The sequence below is a fragment of the Panthera onca genome, chromosome B3 (assembly GCF_046562875.1).
Source record: "Panthera onca isolate mPanOnc1 chromosome B3, mPanOnc1 haplotype 2, whole genome shotgun sequence".
NCBI classification, from domain to species: Eukaryota; Metazoa; Chordata; class Mammalia; order Carnivora; family Felidae; genus Panthera; species Panthera onca.
The window spans coordinates 39,589,017-39,610,898 of NC_138344.1; the positions used below are offsets into that span (position 1 = coordinate 39,589,017).

Consider the following 21,882-nt stretch of genomic DNA (forward strand, 5'->3'; position numbering starts at 1 on the left):
TCATCCAAGAGTTTGAGAAGGATGGGTATTCATTCTTTCTGTAGAACTTATCAGTAAAGCCATCTAGTTCTGGGCTTTTTGTCGGTAGTTTTTTGAATCCTGACCTAATCTGTACTCATTAGAGGTCTATTTAGATTTTCTGTTTCTTCTTTTCTTTTTTTCTTTTTGCTTCTAATTATTTCTCTTATTTTTATTTTTTTATTTTATTTTTTATTTTTTTAAATTTACATCCAAATTAGTTAGCGTATAGTACAACAATGATTTCAGGAGTCGATTCTTTAGTGTCCCTTACCCATTTAGCCCATCCCCCCTCCCACAGCCCCTCCATCAACTCTCAGTTTGTTCTCCATATTTATGAGTCTCTTCTGTTTTGTCCCCCTCCCTGTTTTTATATTACTTTTGTTTCCCTTCCCTTATGTTCATCTGTTTTGTCTCTTAAAAGTCCTCATGTGAGTGAAGTCATATGATTTTTGTCTTTCTCTGACTAATTTCACTTAGCATGATACCCTCCAGTTCCATTCACAAAGTTGGCAAATGGCAAGATTTCATTCTTTTTGATTGCCGAGTAATATTCCATTTTATATATATACCATATCTTCTTTATCCGTTCATCCATCAGTGGACATTAGGGCTCTTTCCATACTTTGGCTATTGTGGATAGTGCTGCTATAAACATGGGGGTGCATGTGTCCCTTCGAAACAGCACACCTGTATCCCTTGGATAAATGCCTAGTAGTGCAATTGCTGGGTTGTAGGGTAGTTCTATTTTTAGTTTTTTGAGGAACCTCCATACTGTTTTCCAGAGTGGCTGCACCAGCTTGCGTTCCCAGATTTTCTGTTTCTTCTTGAGTCACTTTTGATGCTTTGTGTTTCTAGGAGTTCAGTCATTTCACCTACATTATTGAATTTGTTGGCATAGAATTGTTTATATTGTTTCCTCATAATCTTTTTTTTTAATCTCTTTAAGATCATTCGAAATGACCTTTCTTCATTTTAGCTAAATTTGATCTTTTCAAATAACCAACTTTTGGTTCGTTAGGCTTTGTTGTTTTTCTATTCTGTATTTTATTTCCAGTTTATTTTAGAATATTTTCTCACTTCTGCTTGCTTTGGATTTAGTTTGCTCTTTCTTTCTAGTGTCTTAAGGTAGAAGATAGGTTATTGATTTCAGATCTCTCTCTCTCTGTCTCTCTCTTTTAAGATTTTATTGTTAAGTAACTCTTTACCCAACATGGGGCTTGAACCTACAACCCTGAGATCAAGAGTTGCATGCTCTACTGAGCCAGTAGATGCCCCGATCTCTCTCTCTTTTTTTAAGTTTAATTTTTTTAATGTTTATTTATTTATTTAGAGAGAGTGGGCACATGTGTATGTGAGCAGGGGAGCGGCAGAGAGAGGGAAAGAGAGAGCAAGCAGGCTCCACGATGTCCGCACAGAGTCCAGTGCGGGGCTTGATCCCCCAAAACATGAGATCATGACCTGGGCCAAAATCAAGAGCCATCCAGGTGCCCCAGATCTCTTTTTTAATGCAGATACTTAGAGTTACAAATTTCCCTCTCAGCACTGCTTTGCTGCATGCTTTAAGTTTTGATACAGTGTTTTCATTTATCTCAAAGTATTTTCTGATTTCCTTTGTGATTTCTTCTTTGATCCATTGACTAACCCTTCTTGTGCCAACATCTGTAAACTGTCAGAGCAGTTAGCTGTGACAACTGTAATGCTCACCTCATTTGGTTCCCATTTCTCAGAGATCACGGTCCTTTGTTGTCTAATGTCCAGTGTCTTAAAAACATTATTTCATATATTTTGTTCAGTTTTTCAGTTGTTTCAGGTGGGAGGATAAGCCTAGTCCCTGTTACTCCATCTTGGCTAAAAGTGGAAGTTGGTTTCCATTGGTTTCCATCTCCAGTGACATTCAGGGAGAATAGGAAGGGAGAAATTAAAATATGATCATATTCTCAGAATTGCTCTAGGCTTCAATGGAAACAGTTTAACAGAGATTTAAAACAAAGAGATCAGAATTAATAAAACTATATGTTCATTGAATTTGCTGTTTTTTTCTTTTAGAGTCTAACACACACAGGTACGAATGTATATATATGTAATTAAATATTCACTAAAAAGTGATACAAAGAATACAAAAAACTAGATGGGTTTTTAGCAAGATTCCCAGGGTGTTTCATTTTTAACCTCACCTAACCTTGTTTTAGATTTGCAAGTACACACATGTATTTGCCATCCTTGAGCAATGTTTACTCTCATTGTGCTAGCTTAGTTTTGGAGTGATGCATTCCTGCCAATAAACTCAATCTAGATTCCTTTTTAGGGTATCACTCCTTGATAGCAGAAACCACGTCTTCTTTCCTTATTTATCATAATCAAATAAAGTATAAAGAGCTCTTAGGGAAAATGTGGATGTAATTTTTTTGTTAGCACTTACTAAATTTGTTTTCTTTATATTCCTTTTTAAATTTTATACCTCTATCAAATAATATTTCTAGCTTAGGAAATTATTATCATTATCAGTCATTAGTTACAAACGGTCTTTGAGAGGGATTTTAACAGATCCTGCAGGTAGGAAAACGAAATGACACAGATTCTGGTCTTAAGTTGTTTGTTTGTTTGTTTTAACTATTTCTGGTCAGAAATACTGAAAAAAAAAAAAAGTGAAAAACAGTACCATGGCCAAATAAGTAAAAGAGGTAGTAACTCTTATATCAGTTTCACAGAAGAAATCCCTGTACACCATAGTGGACCAGGAAAATTTCCTTGCCAAGGTTAAATTAGAGCTAAGGTTTTGGGATAATGGTAAAACTTGGATGAAAGAAAAATAGCCTTTCAAAGGAGGACAGTGGAACAAGGGCCAGGAGGCAGAACCTCATATGTTGGGTTTTATGTCAGTGATGTGACAAGCCTAATCTAGGATTTTATTAGAAGAGTATTAATAGATGTGTTGGAAAAGTATTAATGACAGCTGATACTTGAGAACTTAACTCTATGCCAATCATTGTATTAAACACTTGATATGTTTTATCTAAATTAATCTTCACAAAGCCGAAGTAGATGATAACAAAACTATTTTAAAAGTGAGGAAAATTACTTTTGAAGAAATTAAGCCACTTCCCAAAGTCAGACTTCTATTGAGGGTCAAAGCCTAGATTCAAACCGCTTGGTTTCACAGTCTGTGCTCTTAACTACGTGCATCACTGCTCAGTTAGGTTGTAGAAGATCTAGAATGCCACGCCAGGGTGATAAGACAATTCTTGTTCTCTAATGTATGCAGTTATCATCTAGAGATCCTTTACCAGGAAATCTTTCCACAGACTTCTTGGAATTAGTTTGCTTAAAGTTGCTGACACATTTTAGACCCCCTCAACATGTACACTCCATAGTATGGGAGATACTAGGATTTCAGTGGAAAGTTTTTGCTAAAAGCAAAAAGCAAGCTTTCAGAAGACCAAATAGGTGACTTCTCTTTCCTTTTGCATTAGGCAACACTGGACTATGGAATGTATTCTCGAGAAGAAGAACTATTAAGAGAAAGAAAACGCATTGGAACCGTTGGAATTGCTTCTTATGATTATCACCAAGGAAGTGGAACATTTCTCTTTCAAGCTGGTAGTGGAATTTATCATGTAAAAGATGGAGGGCCACAAGGATTTACTGTAAGTTGGTGTTACTACTTGTTAAATCTGTTAAATCCTAAAGGCTGTTTGCATCCAAATCAGGAAGGTAATTAAACCAAAAAATTATATTTACCCACCAAGTGAAAAATTTAATAGTAAAGAAAACAAGATAAATGGGCATTAGTTTCCGGTGGTAAGAGTTAATCCTTTTTACACTGACATTAATATGCAATTTTTTAAAAGCTAAAGACACTTGCTCTATAGGAAGATATGGTAAAGGGCATCAATGCCCATTTTCTGAGTAAATGCTGAGGGGGATCTTGGAAGATAATGTTATCACAAGACAATCTATTTTTGGTTCCCCTAAAAGCTTAATTCATCTTTTTTTTTTTTTTTTAAGTTCTGTTTATTTATTTTGAGAGAGAGACAGCACAAGCAAGGGAGGGGCAGAGAGGAGGAGAGGAGAGACAGAATCCTAAGCAGGCTCTGCATCATCAGCACAGAGCCCGATGCGGGGCTTGAACTCCTGAATCATGAGATCATAACCGGAGCCGACCTGACTGCGCCACCCAGGCACCCCAGCTTAATCCATCTTAATAAATGGTTTTTAAATGTTTGGTTTTAGCCCAGACAATTTTTTACATGGTATTAGACCTTTTGTTAAAATTGTATGATTCTGGCTTTTGTTGTATCTTTTTGAGCAAACTGTTTTATATTGGTAAAATTAATTTGAAATATTTAATAAATATTCAATAAATAAGTGCTTAATAAAAGTATTTAACAAACAATAATTACTCCATTAAACAGGTATGGACAACAAAATTTATGAAGTGCTCTTATATTGTCTTTACTGTCCTATTACCCTTAGCTTTCTAATTTATAGGAAAAAAAAAAAAAAGAGTCCGTCCTTTTAAGGAATGCAAAAGTGTATTTTTCTTTTTTATTAATTTTTTTTAATGTTTATTTTTGAGAGAGAGAGAGACAGACAGACAGAGCGTGAGCATAGGAGGGGTAGAGAGAGAGGGAAACACAGAATCTGAAGCAGGCTCCGGGCTCTGAGCTGTCAGCACAGAGCCTGACATGGGGCTCAAGCTCACGAGCTGTGAGATCATGACCTGAGCCGAAGTCAGCTGCCCAACCAACTGAGCCACCCAGGCGCCCCAAAAGTGTATTTTTCTGAGGAGCAATTACCATAGTTGACATTTTACTTGGAATTATTTTTCATTGAAGGGTGTTGGCAAATGAGTATGTATGTATCAACCTGATACTTTCCTAAAAATGTTTTTTTCTTTTCTAGCAACAACCCTTACGGCCAAATTTAGTAGAGACTAGTTGTCCCAACATTCGTATGGATCCTAAATTATGCCCGGCTGATCCAGACTGGATTGCTTTTATACACAGCAATGATATTTGGATATCCAACATTGTAACCAGAGAAGAAAGAAGGCTCACCTATGTGCACAATGGTAACACATAGTTCTGCAAATCTGCTTTTCTGAAAAATATTTTTAAAATTTTGCTCTTGCTTACTTTATGAAATGGAGGCACGGTGGCTGGCCTTCATATTTTAAATTCAGATCTTTAAAATTAATAAAAAAGTACAGAGGATACATAGTACTTACCACATGCAAAATGCTACCTTGTTTGAATGTTCATTTTCAGAAAGCACAACAGTAATGCCTCTGACATGATTGTTCCTTTAGCTTAATAAGACTGCCAGAATTACCCCAAAACGGTTCTCATTAAAATCAAATTTCAATTGGGGCGCCTGGGTGGCGCAGTCGGTTAAGCGTCCGACTTCAGCCAGGTCACGATCTCGCGGTCCGTGAGTTCGAGCCCCGCGTCGGGCTCTGGGCTGATGGCTCGGAGCCTGGAGCCTGTTTCAGATTCTGTGTCTCCCTCTCTCTCTGCCCCTCCCCCGTTCATGCTCTGTCTCTCTCTGTCGCAAAAATAAATAAAAAAACGTTGAAAAAAAAAAAAAAATTAAAATCAAATTTCAATTTAAAAAATTAATCTTGTTTTTGGGAAACAAAGACCTAATATGCACCAAAAATTTATCTCCCCCTTTTGGAGAGGCTACTTAGTTATTTTGTCATAATAGGAAAAACAACACTTGGTAGAACTGTATTATGGAAATACTTAATTTTCATTAAGTGATTATAGTAATACTAAGCACTACTGAAAGCACAGATGTGCTTTGTTTTCCTCTAAAGATGTGAATGTTTTCCTCTAAAGCTTTCATACAAATGAAATATGGGAAATAGTATATTGCTTTTTCTTTGAACACATGAAACAACTTAAAGTTAGTAAGTTTCATAGTGAAACATTTGTTCAGGGGTGCCGGGGTGGCTCAGTCTGTTGAGTGTCCGACTTCAGCTCAGGTCATGGTCTCATGGTTCTTGAGTTCAAGCCCCACATCAGGCTCGCTGCTGTCAGCCGGTCAGCACAGAGCCCACTTTGGATCCTCTGTCCCCCTCTCTTTGCCCCTCCCTCCACCAAATAAATAAAACATTAAAAAAAAAATTTTTTTAACATTTATTCATTTTTGAGAGATGGAGAGAGATAGAGCGTGAGTGGGGGAGGGGCAGAGAGAGAGGGAGACACAGAATCTGAAGCAGGCTACAGGCTCTGAGCTGTCAGCACAGAGCCAGAAGCAGGGCTCAAACTCACGAACCTTGAGAATGTGACCTGAGCTGAAGTCAGACACCTAACAAACTGAGCCACCCAGGAGCCCCAATAAATAAAACATTAAAAAAATAATAATAAATAAAATTTTAAAAATTCATTTGTTCAACTCTTACTTAATCTAATGTTCACAAATCTGATTTATTGGGCATCTTTTTTTTTTTTTTTTTAATGTTTATTTATTTATTTTGAGAGAGTGAGCAGGCGAGGGGCAGAAGGAGAGAAAGACACAGAATCCCAGGCAGGCTCTGCACTGTCAGTGTGGAGCCTAACATGGGACTTGAACTCATGAACCATGAGATCACGACCTGAGCTGAAATCGAGTTGGATGCTTAACTGAGCCACCCAGGCGTCCCTGGGCATCTTTCTTAATAAATTATTTTAGAATACAATAGTGTATTGACAACAAATATTTTTTTCATTATTAGGATAATCAGTGTTCTAGAAGAAGGCTTTTCCTGAACAATTTACATTGGTAGAAAGAACACTGAATTAGGAGTCAAGAAACCTGTTCTAACTATTCAGTCAAGAAAAATACATTAAGTTCCTGTGTGCCAGGTAATGCGGCAGGAACTAAGAATACAGAGTTGAATAAGACATAACCCAGGCCCTCAAGGAAACTACATGAATAATAAAACAGTGATAAGCAAACATAGGGTGTTATAAGAGCATCAGTGAGGGTAGTGTTCAGGAAGGGCTTCCCAGAAGAGACGACACCTAACTGGCACCTAAACTCATCTTAGATACGAGTACACATTAGCCTGTACACTCCAGGCGAGGGGACCACATGAGAAAGGTCTTGATGCAGAAAGTGATGTTTGTGAGGAGTTAAAGCAATCTGATGGTTCCTAAAGTGTAAGGTATGAGTCAAGAAGAAGGGAAAAGTAAGGCTGGCAGATCAAAAGAGCCAAGACAGGGGTAACCTGTATCTCATGTAAATCAACAGGGTCTCTAGAATGATATGGGGTCCACGGAAACATTTTTATCAGTTGGGTGGTATGGGCAGAGTCATATGATAGATAAATTGTTTTGGATACTTTGTGAAAGTTATATTTGACTAGTTATATATAGGACTAGAGACAGGAACACCAAAAGTTGACTGTTGAAATGATCTAGGTTTAATGATCTAAAACTAGAACATCAGTTAAAAGGGGATGGAGTAGGGAAGTTTTTAAGTGAAAAGTACATGTTTTGGTGTTTAATGGGTCTCCATTTGGAGTCCGGGAATCAGAACAGCTGCTAGTGGCAGTGGAAGGATTAGGTCGGTGATTCGTAAATCTGGGTTGGAAATCCTAGCCATTTGTTCATGCTTTCAACAGACCTTGAACACTCACTACATACTAATTATTGTACTTGAGTCTGGGATTACAAAGTTCTGACAGTAACTGATAGAATTAAGGCATTTTTAAGTCTATTTTTTCTTCTGTAGAATTGTTTTTCACACAGGATTATGGTGAGGATTGACAGAATGTAAAGTAGAAAGCACCGGAGCCCTGTGTGATGCTATAGTATTGTTTCTATTATTTTTCCTTTCTGTGCACGTAGGTATGTGATATGTCTGTCATTTTCAAGATTAGTGTACTGGTTAAAGATGTAGTCTAGAACCAGAGAGCTGAGTTTGAGTTCCATATCTACCAGTTTTTAGTTCTGTGACCTTGAGTAAGTTATTTAACCTCTCGGTTTCCATATCTAAAAAGGCAGGTCATTATAGTGCTGTTACGAGGTTTTAATGAGTTAATGTTTGTGAAGTGTTTAGGATGGTGTCTGATACATGGTAAGTGCAGTGTGTTAGTTTAAATAGAAAAGTAAATACAAAGTAAGTGTCTTCACTCTTACTCCTCTTATTCACAATAAGTTTCCAAGTGAAAGTCTGCTTGTAGGTGAGTTTAGTCAATGAACAAGTGCATGTGTTTATTTTCTGCCTGGTATGATAAAGGAATGTAAAAGTAATACAGTACCAGCCTCTACTATCAAATGATGTATCAGATGAACAAAGCGATAGCTTTTATTCATTTAATAAATAACTCTTAATAATTGAGGTCTGTAGTCAGTGAAAGGGAGATAAAAATGAGTGGTACCTGTTCTCACATCCAAAGGAGAACAAAATATAAAACAGTAGCGTGGATACACCTTTGGGGTAGTTTAAAGATCCAGGAAAACTGAACACTGGTTTTGGCTATATCATTCACTCCAAAATTCAAAAAACTCTTAAAAACTGAGCTTACTTTTCACTGGCTTGGTGCTAAAACTCATTTGGTGGCAAAATCTGACCTGAACTGACCTGAGGATATTTATAATCTTAATCCTACTTAGTGTGTCTATTCATAAGTTTGCTGTAGGAATATTGGTGTATTCAGTTACAGGGTATTTGATTCCCCTGCTGGAGATGTTACATGATTTTATGGTAGATATATATAATATATATGAAAAATCACCCAAATTCTGAGTTCCAAACACTTCTGGGCTCAAATTTTTGGGTAGCGTGTTATGGGTTCATTTTGCATATTTGTTTCAGACAATATATAGAAAATACAGATAAGCAAAAATAATACATTGAAACTGGTATATAATATTGAAATCACTATGAGGTATTACCATACACTCATTAGACTGGCTAAAGTGAAAAAGATTAATTCTGAACACAAATACTAGAAAGGAACCTTCATCCATTGCTAGTAAGAATATAAAATAATACAAATACTTTGGAAAACTGTGGCAGTTTCTTATGAACACTTACCATACTATCCAGGCATTCCACTCCTGGGTCCTGATTCAAGAGAAATGAAAGCATACACCCACAAAGATCCCTATACAAGAAAGATTAACATCTTTACTCATAGTTGCCAATAACTAGAAGTAGCCCAGATACGCATTAACAGGTGAATGGATAAAGGAACTGTGATACACTATGGGATACTACCCAGCAATTAACAGAAGTGAATTATTGATATGTGTAACAACATTGATGAATTTCAAAAAGCAGACAAAGTATGAGTTCACTTATGTGATATTTTAGAATATGCAGAACTAACCTATGATGATAGAAATCAGATCATTGGTTGCTTCTGGGGTGATAATGGGCATTGACTGAGAAGAGACATGAAAATACATTCTAGGTGTTGGAAATATTCTGTCTTGATGAGGTGTGGTTACACAAGTATATACATTTATCACAAATAGTATACCTAAGATGTTGTAAATTATAAAGCAATTTAAAAAATGCTTGTCCATAGTCTGTCTCATTACTTGGAGAGAACCACATTTTGATTTATATCCACAACATTTTTTTTTTTTTTTTTTTTTTTTTTAGAGAGCGCAGGCTGGGGAGAGGGACAGATGGGGAGAGAAAGAGAGAATCTCAAGCAGGCTCAAGCAGGCTCTACGCCCAGTGCAGAGACTGACAAGGGGCTCTATCCTGCCACCCTGGGATCATGACCTGAGCCGAAATCAAGAGTCAAATGTTCAACTACCCGGAAACAAGCATTTTAAAATCTTGGGGATAGGGTGCCTGGGTGGCTCAGTTGGTTTAAGCATCCGACTTCGGCTCAGGTCATGATCTCATGGTTTATGAGTTTGTACCCTGCGTCAGGCTCTGTGCTGACAGCTCAGAGCCTGAAGCCTGCTTCAGATTCTGTGTCTTCCTCTCTCTCTCTGCCCCTCCCCTGCTCATGCTTTGTTGCTCTCTGTCTCAAAAATGAATGAACATTTAAAAAAATTAAGAAATAAAGTGTTGGGGAGTGCCTGGGTGGCTCAGTCGGCTCAGTCCAACTCTTGATTTCAACTCAGGTCATGGGATCAAGCCCTGTGCTGGGCTCCACACTGAGCATGGAGTCTGCTTGAGGTTCTTTCTCTCTCTCTCTCTCTCTCTCTCTCAAATAAATAAAAATAAAATATATGTTTAACATTTTTTAAATGAAATTATAGTGTACATGCCATTTAGTAATATGGCTTTTTAAAATTCAATTACATTGTAAACATTTCTCCATGTCATGAAATCTTTAAAAATTATGGCTTCATGGTTTGGGGAGGTTTTATTTATTTATTTATTGAACCAGTGGGGGAGGGGCAGAGAGAGAGGGAGACAAAGGATCCAAAGCAGGCTCTATGCTGATAGCAAAGAGTCCAATGTGGGGCTCAAACTCACGGACTACAAGATCATGACCTGAGCCAAAGTTGCATGCTTACCCAACTGAGCCACCCAGGCACCCCATTGGGGGGTTTAGTTTTAAAGCAGGAGTTCCCTTCAAATTATATGCTGGAAACTATTTGCTGGAAAGTGTAAAACAGATGTAAGCTGAGATGTTCTGGTTGAATGGAAGAAGGGGAGGAAGAGTGATGAATTACCTGATCTGTAAGAGCCATTCTAGGTCTAAAGTTGGACTTTTCTGTGTAGAAGATACAAATCACTGTGACACTCTACATGTATTCTTGTTTCCTATGACCCCAGCTAAATGGGGAAATAACCAACATTTATGTTCTGGCTCAGGCTTTGTTCTAAGTGCTTTATGTGAATTAACTCATTTAATTCTAACAACCCCATTTACAAATGGGACACTGCGGTGGAATGAGGTTGGGTGATTTATCCAAGGTCAGTCAGTTAGTAAATGATGGAGCTCAGATTTAAATCCAGTCCATTTAGTTCCAGAGTTCACCACTGTACTACAGCTGCATTTCACAATAAACTAAATCATTGTGCTTAGTATCTATGAAAAGAGAATTTCCTGTGGTGATTTTGCCTTTTATGTTTGTCTAGAGCTAGCCAACATGGAAGAAGATCCCAGATCAGCTGGAGTTGCTACCTTTGTTCTTCAAGAAGAATTTGATAGATACTCTGGCTACTGGTGGTGTCCAGAAGCTGAAACAAGTAAGGGAGTTCAAAATATTATAAATCAAAGTATTATGAGATTTAACTCCCAGTTAGTTAAGTGCATAGATTCTAAGTCCTAAATAGTAGCTTATGAAGTCTTGAAAATTGGATCCTACCAGTAGTTATTTAAAATATACAGGCTATATCCCACCATAATGAATTCTAATAAAAATAATTCCATTGCAGTTCAGTGCCTCAGGTCCTTCAACTCTTTACCACTTTTTCTTCTAGAAGCTGATCTTGCTGGCAACATTGGTGGAAAAATAAAAAATACTACACCTGAATGCATTGTTATAAAAATGTAGGATTGACTAGAGAGTCTGCGTGAGCATATGACCAAATTAGTGTATGAATGGATCAGAAAAAAGGACACAAATTCCTCCGTTTTCTGGGTGAATTCACAAGTGTTTTCTGCCCGAGAAGCAGATCTCGTGAAGCAGTGGCTTTCAGATTTTTTTGTCCATGATCCACTTAGAAATTTGCTTTACATTCTAGCCTAACAATTCATATATGTATTATATACAAAAACTGAAAACAAATTTCATGGAGCAATATTTATCCTTATGTGAAAGGCACTCTAATATTGTATTTTTTTTTGTTCATTATACATTTTAAATGCTGGTTATTACCCATTAATACATTTCATGACCTAGTAATTATTTGCAGCTAGCTTTTGTTTTTTTTTTTTTTAAGTAAGCTTTACTTTCAAAGTGGGGCTTGAATTCACGACCCCAAGATCAAGAGTCTCATGCTGCACTGAAGGAGCATCCTAGCAGCTCGTATTTTAAACACTTCTCTAAGGGACTATTAAAAATACTTATTTTTAAGCCATGTCTTAGATTTGGACATTTAATTTTAATATGTAAAATGTTTGCCATAATTGCCATAATTGTGTTTGTTAGAACAAGATTTTACATGAGTTAGAGTAACTATTAAGAGAAAACTGGACTCTTTAAGTTGCATCTATTTTATCAAGGGAAATGTTATAATTAAGTAATTCACTTTTCAACAAGGAATGCATTTTAAGGTACGCAGGGACTGAAGACCTTCACAAATGTGTTTCTGCTGGGTTTTTTTTTTTTTTTTTTAATTTTTTAATTTTTTAAAGTAGGCTCCACCCCCAGCATGGAACCCAGCATGGAGCCCAACTTGGGACTTGAACTCACGACCCTGAGATCAAGACCTGAGCAGAGATCAAGAATAGGATGCTTAACCGAACCACTGAGGCACCCCTCTGCTGTTTAAATATGTATATGTACAGGGGTGCCTGGCTGGCAGTCTGGGTGCCAGTCTGTAGAGCATGTGACTCTTGATCTCAGGGTCATGAGTTCAAGCCCCATGTTGGGCATGAAGCCTACCTAAAATTAAAAAATATATATATATATGTACATAAGTATCTTCAGGTTTTGCCTTCCAAAAGGAGTAACCCTTAACCAGCAAAAGTGATTTAACAATAATTCACCTTCTTAGTACAAAGGCTAGTGATAGTTTCATACACAAAATGCAGTATATTTTATACATAAATTATTTCTCACTATGGGAAATATACTACTAGAGGAAATGGTCAGTTATGATTACTCTATGGAACAGTTCTTCTAAATTTACAATATTTAAATTCCTTTTAAGCTCCCAGTGGCAGCAAAATTCTTAGAATTTTGTATGAAGAAAATGATGAATCTGAGGTGGAAATTATTCATGTTACATCCCCTATGTTGGAAACAAGGAGGGCAGATTCATTCCGTTATCCTAAAACAGGTACTATATTCCATTGGCATTTATATTCACTCATTTCTGCTTTCCAAACAAGATTCTTTCTGCAGTCATCCAAAGGTATGGTCAACATTGATCATTTACAGACTTAGTAAAAGTGGGTTGTTCATTAAGTGTCACAGAAGAAAAATTAAAAAAATTTTTTAAGTTTATTTATTTATTTTGAGGGAAAGCGTGCACACTGAAGAGCACAGAGAGGGGACAGAGAGAGAATCTCCATACTATAACAGTGTGGAGCCCAGTGCAGGGCTCGGACTCAAGAAACATGAGATCATGACTTGGGCCACAATCAAGAGTTGGCCACCTAACCAACTGAGCCACCCAGGTGCCCCTGAAGTAGATTTTTTAATTACAGGCTGATCTTTTTTTAATTTATTTTCAAAGGTTGGGAAGTGCACAAAGCTGGTTGGTTACTTCAAGGAATGAATAAAAAGGTGTCTTTGCTAGGAAATAAAGATTTTTAAGGGATTATGTTCTTAATAAATCAGTAATTTTTTCCCATTTTGCTGTTTATAGCAATTTTTTAAAGTTTATTTATTTATTTTGAGAGAGAGAGTGCAGGGGAGAGGCAAGAGTGCAGGGGGAGAGAATCCCAAGCAGGCTCCACGCAGTCAGTACAGAGCCCAACGCAGGGCTCTGTCCCACCAACCATGAGATCATGACCTGAGCCAAAACCAAGAGTCGATGCTCAACCAACTGAGCCACCCAGGCAACCCCGTTTATAGTATTTAATTACAAAATGATACAGCATTTCCTTCCTTTATTTCGTACCTACTCTTGATGTTTTTAACCTCTTTTTTTTTTATATATACCAATGGTGAAAATTATGAATTTGAGATGGAGTTCTGAGATTCTTATACAATAAAGTCCTGACTCTACCAAGTTCCCAACTTAAAGAAAGTGTAAAGGGGATTGATCTGGCAAAATTTGTTTGAATAATTTTGGATCTGCATTACTGTTCATTTCTATCTCTTTCTAAAGGCACAGCAAATCCAAAAGTCACCTTTAAGATGTCAGAAATAATGATTGATGCTGAAGGAAGGGTAAGTATAAAATGTGGAGTTGACTTTTTGTGTCCTTTGACTAGTCAGTCTAGTAGATATCTTAGATTCACTCTTTAATTTTTTGGACTTGTTTAACTTGCTGAGACATTTGTGGACCATCAGTTTCAGGTTGACCTAATTTTCTGCTTTGAAAACTTTTTGCTGGTTCTCAAGATAGGAATATGGGGATATGCATATTTACCACTCTTTCAAAAGTTTTTCCTCTTTGCCATTGTTAATGCCAGATCAATATTTTTAAAATAGCAGTATTGACTAGTGATTTACCTTGTGTGTTGGATAGATGTCCCACATGTCTCTCGTACTGGGGCTTTCCATTTGGATAGTCAAATTCTTATAAGCTGAATGCCCAGAGGATTACTTAAAAAAGTCTTCTCTGCTAGACTTTGTTTTAATAGTTTTATTGAGATATAATTCAAGTGTGATTCAGTTCACTCATTTAAAGTTTAAAATGGCTTTTAGTGTATTCACAGAATTGTGCAACATTTTCATCACCCCAAAAAAGAAACCCCACATCCCTTAATCATCACCTTCCAACCTTCCCACGTCCCTTAACCCTGGGTAACCACTAGTATATCTACTTTCTGTCTGTAGATTTGCCTATTCTGGACACTTCATATAAATGGAATCATATAGTATCTGGTCTGGTTTCTTTTGCTTAGCATTTTGTCTTCAAGCTCCATCTATATTGCACCATGTATCAACACTTTCTTGCTTTTTTTTCTTCAAGTTTTTATGTATGTATGTATGCATGTAATCTCTACACTCAACATGGAGCTCAGACTCAGAACCCTGACGTCGAGAGTTGCACACTCTTCCAGTTGAGCCAGCCACATGCCCCAACACTTTATCTACTCATCAGTTATGGACATTTAGGCTGTTTCCACCTTTTGACTGTTGGGAATAATGCTACCATGAATGTGTGTGTATGTTTTTCACTTCTCTTGGTTAGATACCTAGAAACAGAATTGTTCAGTCACACGATAGCTATATGTTTAACCTTTGAGGAACTGCAAGACTATTTGCCCCAAGTGGTTGCACTATTTTACATTCCCATTGTGTGAGGTTTCCAATCTCTCCACATCCTCATCAACACTTTTATTCGTCTTATTGATTATAGCCATCCTAGTAAGTTTGAAATTGTACTCACTGTTATTTTGACTTAAATTTTCCTGATGGCTACTGATGTTGAGCATCTTTTCATGTGCCTATTGGCCATTTGTGTATCTTCATTGGAGAACTATCTATTCAGATCCTTTGCCCTTTTTTAAAAAACTTACTTTTTGTGTTGGCTAGATTTTTAAAGGAAAAAATTTGCTTACCAAGGGCCATTTCATTAATACATTACACAAATCCTATTTTAGGCTCAAATATAGGAAATTAGGAACTATTGTTTTTCTTTGATACTAGACTCTAAAGTGATTAAAACTTGTTGTTACCACTTATTAGCAAGGGCTCTGTCAGTGTAAACTCCTGGGAAAAGACTTTTAGACTGTGCTAATTCTCGTTCTTAGAACTTTGTTAGACATAAAGAGTACACTAGTGTAGGTAACCCACAACTTACCGCTAGTTTTTTTGTATCCCTCATGCCTATTTAAATACCTAAGTCTGAAAAAGTGTCATGCTGTTAAAGATAATGATTTAAGGGGCGCCTGGGTGGCTCAGTCGGTTAAGAGTCCGACTTCGGCTCACGTCACGATCTCACAGTTTGTGAGTTCGACCCCCGCGTTAGACTCTGTGCTTACAGCTCAGAGCCTGGAGCCTGCTTCAGATTCTGGGTCTCCCTCTCTCTCTGCCCCTCCCTGACTCATGCTCTGTTTCTGTCTGTCTCTCTCTCAAGAATAAATAAACATTAAAAAAAAAAAAGATAATGATTTAAGTAGACTAGTAAACTGGTTATTGATCTATGTCTTCTGTAACTAGAATCCTTTTTTTTCTTTTTTAAAAGATTATCGATGTCATAGATAAGGAACTGATTCAACCTTTTGAGATTCTGTTTGAAGGAGTTGAATATATTGCCAGAGCTGGATGGACTCCAGAGGGAAAATAGTGCGTATGTTAAATTGTCACTTCTTTACGAATAATTTAGAATCCAGAACTTTAGAGATTGCCCCTCAATTGGAGATGCCTTCACATGTAAATTTGCAGAGTAGTTATTTCTGCACAGAGAATTTTTCCTGAGCTAAGTGGCCTTGTGGATTTTTTATTCCTATAAGCATAGGGGCACTGCATTTCAATTCTCTCTTTTACATAGCCACTCGTGGTTTCAGTGTTTTTTTGTGGTTAAATTGTATGACTTTAGGGCTCACATGTAAGGGTGTGTTCTTTTTTTTTTTTTTTTTTTAATTTAAGCAAAAATTTTTGTAGAGTTTCATGTGAAGATGGTTGCATATAGTTCCTAATGTAGACAACAGGAGTTTCACAAGGCTGGCAATTGGTGACACTAAAGGGAGAAAACAATTTCACAGGCTAGTTGTGGTTTTAGGAGTTTAAAGAAAACCAGTTTAAAAAAAAAGCTTTATTCAAGCTTAACTTTAAAAAATAAATATAGAGTAAGCTAATACTTCTAATTGGCCATTTGTAGGTGATAATTTAATATCTTTTAAAGCAATTCTTTAATGTGATTACAGACATAACTGATGGGTACCAGGGGAGAGAGTAAGGGAATATTCATTTTCTGAGAGCCTGCTTTATTTTTGGTGCTTTTTTGTTTTGTTTGTTTAAATAGTGCTTGGTCCATTCTACTAGATCGCTCCCAAACTCGCCTACAGATAGTGTTGATCTCACCTGAATTATTTATCCCAGTAGAAGATGATGCCATGGAAAGACAGAGACTCATCGAGTCGGTGCCTGACTCTGTGACGCCACTGATTATCTATGAAGAAACAACAGACATCTGGATAAATGTATGTTTTCTGTACTTGGTTAATATTTTCTCAGAATGCTAAAGCAAGTGAAGTTTTATAGCAAACTATCAAAATGAATTTATTAAATTCAAGTAACCATGAATGTTATGTGCTAAGTTTGGACATTTCAAATTGGAATGATGGTTCCAGAATGGAATGGCTTATAGATAGAAAGTAGATGTCATTGAAATGACATCTCCTTGGCTACAAATTTCCCCTTTTCCTGGACACATGAAGTATTGAAAACAGCCTCATGAGTGCTTTTCAGGAGGACCTCAGTAGAGGTCTGGAAAAGACTTTCTCTTTTAAGTTGGCAGACTATATTAAAATTTACCAATTTTCCAATTTAGTGGAAAAAATTTAAACAAGATACAAAAATTAATAAAGCCAGATCACTCCCTGGATGAATACAGTCTTCATATGATTCACCCTTCAACTGTTAAAATATTTCTCTTTGGAAAAGAAAAGTAGTAAGATTTTGAATTAGAGTAAGTAATAAGGGGCCCCTGGCTGGCTCAGTTGGTGGAGCATGTGACTTTTGATCTCCTGGTTATGAGTTCAATCCCCATGTTGGGTATAGCGATTACATGAACAAATAAAATCTTTAAAATAAAAAAAAGAATAATAAGATTCTATAATAAGATTTGTATAATTAAACCATCATGCCGAGTTTCAAAGGATTACGGAGATGGTGAGTAAGAAAAGCTTTTGGTCGTATTTTTCTTTTTTCACCTTTTGGAAACATTTATTTCTCAATGGAGGAAGTCTATGTCTAAAGTGAGATAAATCTGAAGGGCCCAGGCAAAATCTATATCATAAATATACATTACCCCCAGCACTGACAGTTGCTTATATTTCAGAATGTATTTATCAATTCTTCTTTCTCTAACTTAATTGAATTGTTTGTGCAGTATTTTCATTAATGTGTGTAGTAAATTCAGCTATTCATTTTACAGATCCATGACATCTTTCATGTTTTTCCCCAAAGTCATGAAGATGAAATTGAATTTATTTTTGCCTCTGAATGCAAAACAGGTTTTCGTCATTTATACAAAATTACATCCATTTTAAAGGAGAGCAAATATAAACGATCCAGTGGTGGGCTGCCTGCCCCAAGTAAGAAATCCTTTTTTATTTAAAATATATATATATATATATGTTGGTAGAAGGTGGGAGGGGCAAGGTAATGTAATGTCTCTTTTGTATACTTTGTAAGCATCGGTACTTGCTTCATCAAATTTTATACATAAGTGTGGCACCTGGGTGGCTCAGTCAGCTGAGGGACCGACTTTGGTTCAGGTCACGATCTCACGGTTCGTGGGTTCAAGCCCTATATCGGGCTTTGCGCCGACAGCACAGAGTCCGCTTCAGATTTTCTCTCTCTCTCTCTCTCTCTCTCTCTCTCTCTCTCTCTCTCTCTCTGCCCCTCCCCTGCTCACGTGCCCTCTCTCAAAAATAACATGAAAAATAACTTAATACAGAAGTTAAACTAAAATATAAATACGTGCACGTGTGAAAACACAGAACAAAGTTCTTGATGGATATGTATATTAATAGTGGGTAATCTCTGGGAATGGAATTACTTACTTTTGCTTTTTACTTTTGCTTTGACTGTAATTTTTTTTGTTTAAAGTGAGCCCATGTCATATTTAGACGTTAAAAAGCTACTGTTAAAATGTTATTTGGTTATTAGATATTTTTATATACTAGTTTGTTCTTGGTTTGTTTTTTACATACTAGGTTTTTTTCCTTTTTTTTTTTTTAATATTTATTTTTGAGAGAGAGAAAGAGTAAGTGGAGAGGGAGACAGAGAATCCAAAGTGGGCTCTGCACTGACAGCAGAGAGCCTGATGCAGGGACCAAACTCAAGAACTCAACAACTGTGAGATCATGACCTGAGCCAAAGTTGGACGTTTAACCAACTAAGCCAGCCAGGCACCCTGCCGCCATACTCATTTTTTTAAATACTGTCTGCATCTACACTGAAGTCAATATGGTTGTAGCTCTTCACATTGATACAATTATATTGCCCAAAGTGAAACTAAACATTGTGTCAGCTGAAGTAATTTCTCTTTAAAAAGTGATGGTTTTGGGTGTCGAAGTCCAACTTTGACTCAGGTCATTATCTCATTGTTCGTGGGTTCCCCATATCAGGCTTCTTGCTGACAGCTCAGAGCCTGGAACCTGCTTTGGATTCTGTGTCTCCCACTCTCTCTGCCCCTCCCCCCGCTCGTGCTCTGTCTCTCTCTCCCTCTCTCAAAAATAAATAAACAGTAAAAAAAATTTTTTTAATAAAAGTGATGGTTTGGGGTGCCTTGGTGGCTCACTTGGTTAAGCACCCAACTTCCAATTTTGACTCAGGTCATGAAGTCCTGGTTCATGGGATTGAGCCTCACACCCCGCTGCCAGCCTGCTTTGGATTCTCTCTCCGCCCCTCCCCGACTCACGTTCTTTCTCAAAATAAATAAATAAAAAGCTATGGTTTTCCTTCTGGGGAATGTAATACAGAATGGATATGTAAGCCTAGAAAAAGTGAGATGGTTTATCTAATAGTTTTCCCACTTATTTGTTTTAATGGAGTTATAATTTTCTACTTTAATAATAGAGTTTGTTTTGGAATAGTAGGCACTTTATGGTAATGTTATATGCTTAACTGCCCTTTGTAACTTAATTGACTCAACATAGCCATTTTTTAAAATTGTGGCAAAATGTGCATAACAGAAGCTACCATTTTAACCATTTAAGTGTACTGTTTAGTGGCATTAAGTATATTCATATTGTCACGCAACCATAACTACCATCTGCCTCCAGAACTTTTTGCATCTTCCAAAGCTGAAACTGCCTAACAAGTAATACCCAGTTCAGCTCATTGCTCCCTCCCCTCAGCCCCTGGCAACTACCTTCTGTCTCTATGATTTTAACTGCTCTAGATACTTCATATAAGTGGAATCATACCGTATTAGCCCTTTCATGTCTGACTTATCTCACATCGCATAATGTCCTCATCCATGTCATAGCATATGTGAGAATGCCCTTCCTTTTTAAGGCTGAATAACTTCAGTGGTGTGTATAGACCACATTGTGTTAATTAACATAGTATTTGGGGGACAGTAGTAAAAAGGTGGTAACTTAAAATTTCTTAGTCCGATTGAAGAGTGTCAGAACCATTACCTCAGTTAACATTCATCTCAGAAGCTTAGCTTCTTTGTTCCCTTTTCAGTGTCTTTCTAGGTCCCTCAGTTTATCTACCTCTTCTTTCTCTTCCCTTACTTTTTTCTTAGTTTTTCTTGCCCCATTGTTCCTTTTTCTTGATACCCTTTTTATTTTCCTCCTCCCTCCTCTTTCTAAAGTGGCTATAATGTGAAATAATTAGTATTTGTTAAATATATGTTAAGTACTATTTATTTTCTGGTCATAAAGTTTAAAGTACTAAGTTGAATTTTTGCATCTAAGGAAAAAATAAATCAACTTTTTTAACTATAGTGGGACCCTAGTTAAGACCCCGTACTATCTCACCTTCTCATCCTTTCCCCAGCTGTCTCTCCCCATAGTGCTGCTAGGCAAACAGGAATGGTTTTCCATTTTTGAACCTCCTCCTTAGGCCACTGAGAGAGTCTTCTCTATCTGGAGAGAATCTTGTAAAGACAATGGGGCATGTTGGCATTTACTGTGTTTATACCTAGTTTACTTTTTAGCAGATGAAGAACAATTCTATTAAAAATTTTCTTCTGTGGCTTTTTAAGGGTTTTGTTGCGTTTCTGGAAGAAATGCCTTGTTAACCCATTAGACTTCCTTGTCTGATCAAAGGTCTAGGAATACAAATCCTTTTGAATTCTTTTCTGGCTTTGTAATCAGAATCTATTTTGTTGTTTTCACTTGATTTACGTGGATCCTTCCACTATTATTGCAGAGTATTGTGAAAACTCATAATTTGGGGTTTTTTTAACTGTAGACTTTTTTTAAAATTAAGGTGAGGGGCGCCTGGTGGCTCAATCAGTTGAGTGTCTGGCTCTTGATTTCGGCTAAGGTCAGGATCTTACGGTTCGTGAGTTCTGGCCCCACGTCAGGTGCTGTGCTGACAGCGTGGAGCCTGCTTGGGATTCTCTCACTCTCTCTCTTTGAAAATAAATAAATAAATTTTAAGGTGAAGTTCACATAACATTAAATTAGCCATTTTTTAAAAATTTTATCTTAAGGTTTATACGTTTATTTTGAGAGAGCGAGTGAGTGCACAACTTGGTGGGGGTGGGGGACAGAGAGAGAGGGAAACCAAGATCCCAAGCAGGCTCCGCTCTATCAGCACAGAGCCCGATACAGGGCCTGAACTCGTGAACCCTGAGCTCCTGACCTGAGCCAAATCAAGAGGTGGACACTTAATCAACTGAGCTACCCAGGCACCCCTGAACCATTTTAAAATAAACCATTTTAAAATAAACATTTTAAACAAACATTTTAAATTAAACAGTGGTGGAGCGCCTGGCTGGCTCAGTCAGTAGAGCATGTGGCACTTGCTATCAGAGTTGTGAGTTCAAGCCCCAGGTTGGGTGTAGAGATTACATGTATGTATGTATGCATGTAGGTAGGTATGTGTGTATGTATTTATTTTTAATGTTTATTTATTTATTCTGAGAGAGTGCAAGCGGTGGAGGGGCAGAGAGAGAGGGAGACAGAGAACCCAAAGCAGGCTCCAAGCTCTGAGCTGTCAGCGCAGAGCCCAACGCAGGGCTTGAACCCACAAACTGTGAGACCATGACCTGAGCCAAAGTCAGATGCTTAATCACTGAGCCACCCAGGCACCCTTAGAGATTACTTTAAAAATAAAAATTAAAATATTAAGAAGTAAAGGAAAATGAACAGTACGTTCAGTGTTGTGCATTCACCACCTCTGCTGAGTTTCAAAACATTTTATTACCCCAGACATAACTTGAATTTTTTAATGTACGTTTTTGGAAAGAAGAGTTTTAGAA

At 37.2% G+C, this 21,882-nt stretch overlaps 1 protein-coding gene across 4 annotated transcripts in view; it reads left to right on the top strand.

Annotated features, from left to right (window-relative positions):
• The window catches only part of DPP8 (dipeptidyl peptidase 8), a 66,519-nt gene that overhangs the window by 21,315 nt on the left and 23,322 nt on the right, over positions 1 to 21,882 (top strand). For all 4 annotated transcript variants that reach the window (XR_013556328.2, XM_060618240.3, XM_078448740.2 and 1 more), the window contains 8 exons: positions 3,492 to 3,665; positions 4,924 to 5,092; positions 11,065 to 11,175; positions 12,805 to 12,933; positions 13,930 to 13,991; positions 15,958 to 16,058; positions 16,738 to 16,915; positions 17,872 to 18,031. Coding sequence is in view for 3 of the 4 variants with exons in the window: in XM_060618240.3 (XP_060474223.1) it covers positions 3,492 to 3,665; positions 4,924 to 5,092; positions 11,065 to 11,175; positions 12,805 to 12,933; positions 13,930 to 13,991; positions 15,958 to 16,058; positions 16,738 to 16,915; positions 17,872 to 18,031 (1,084 nt within the window). In the remaining variant the exon portion in view is untranslated. The remainder of the gene's footprint in view (positions 1 to 3,491; positions 3,666 to 4,923; positions 5,093 to 11,064; positions 11,176 to 12,804; positions 12,934 to 13,929; positions 13,992 to 15,957; positions 16,059 to 16,737; positions 16,916 to 17,871; positions 18,032 to 21,882) is intronic.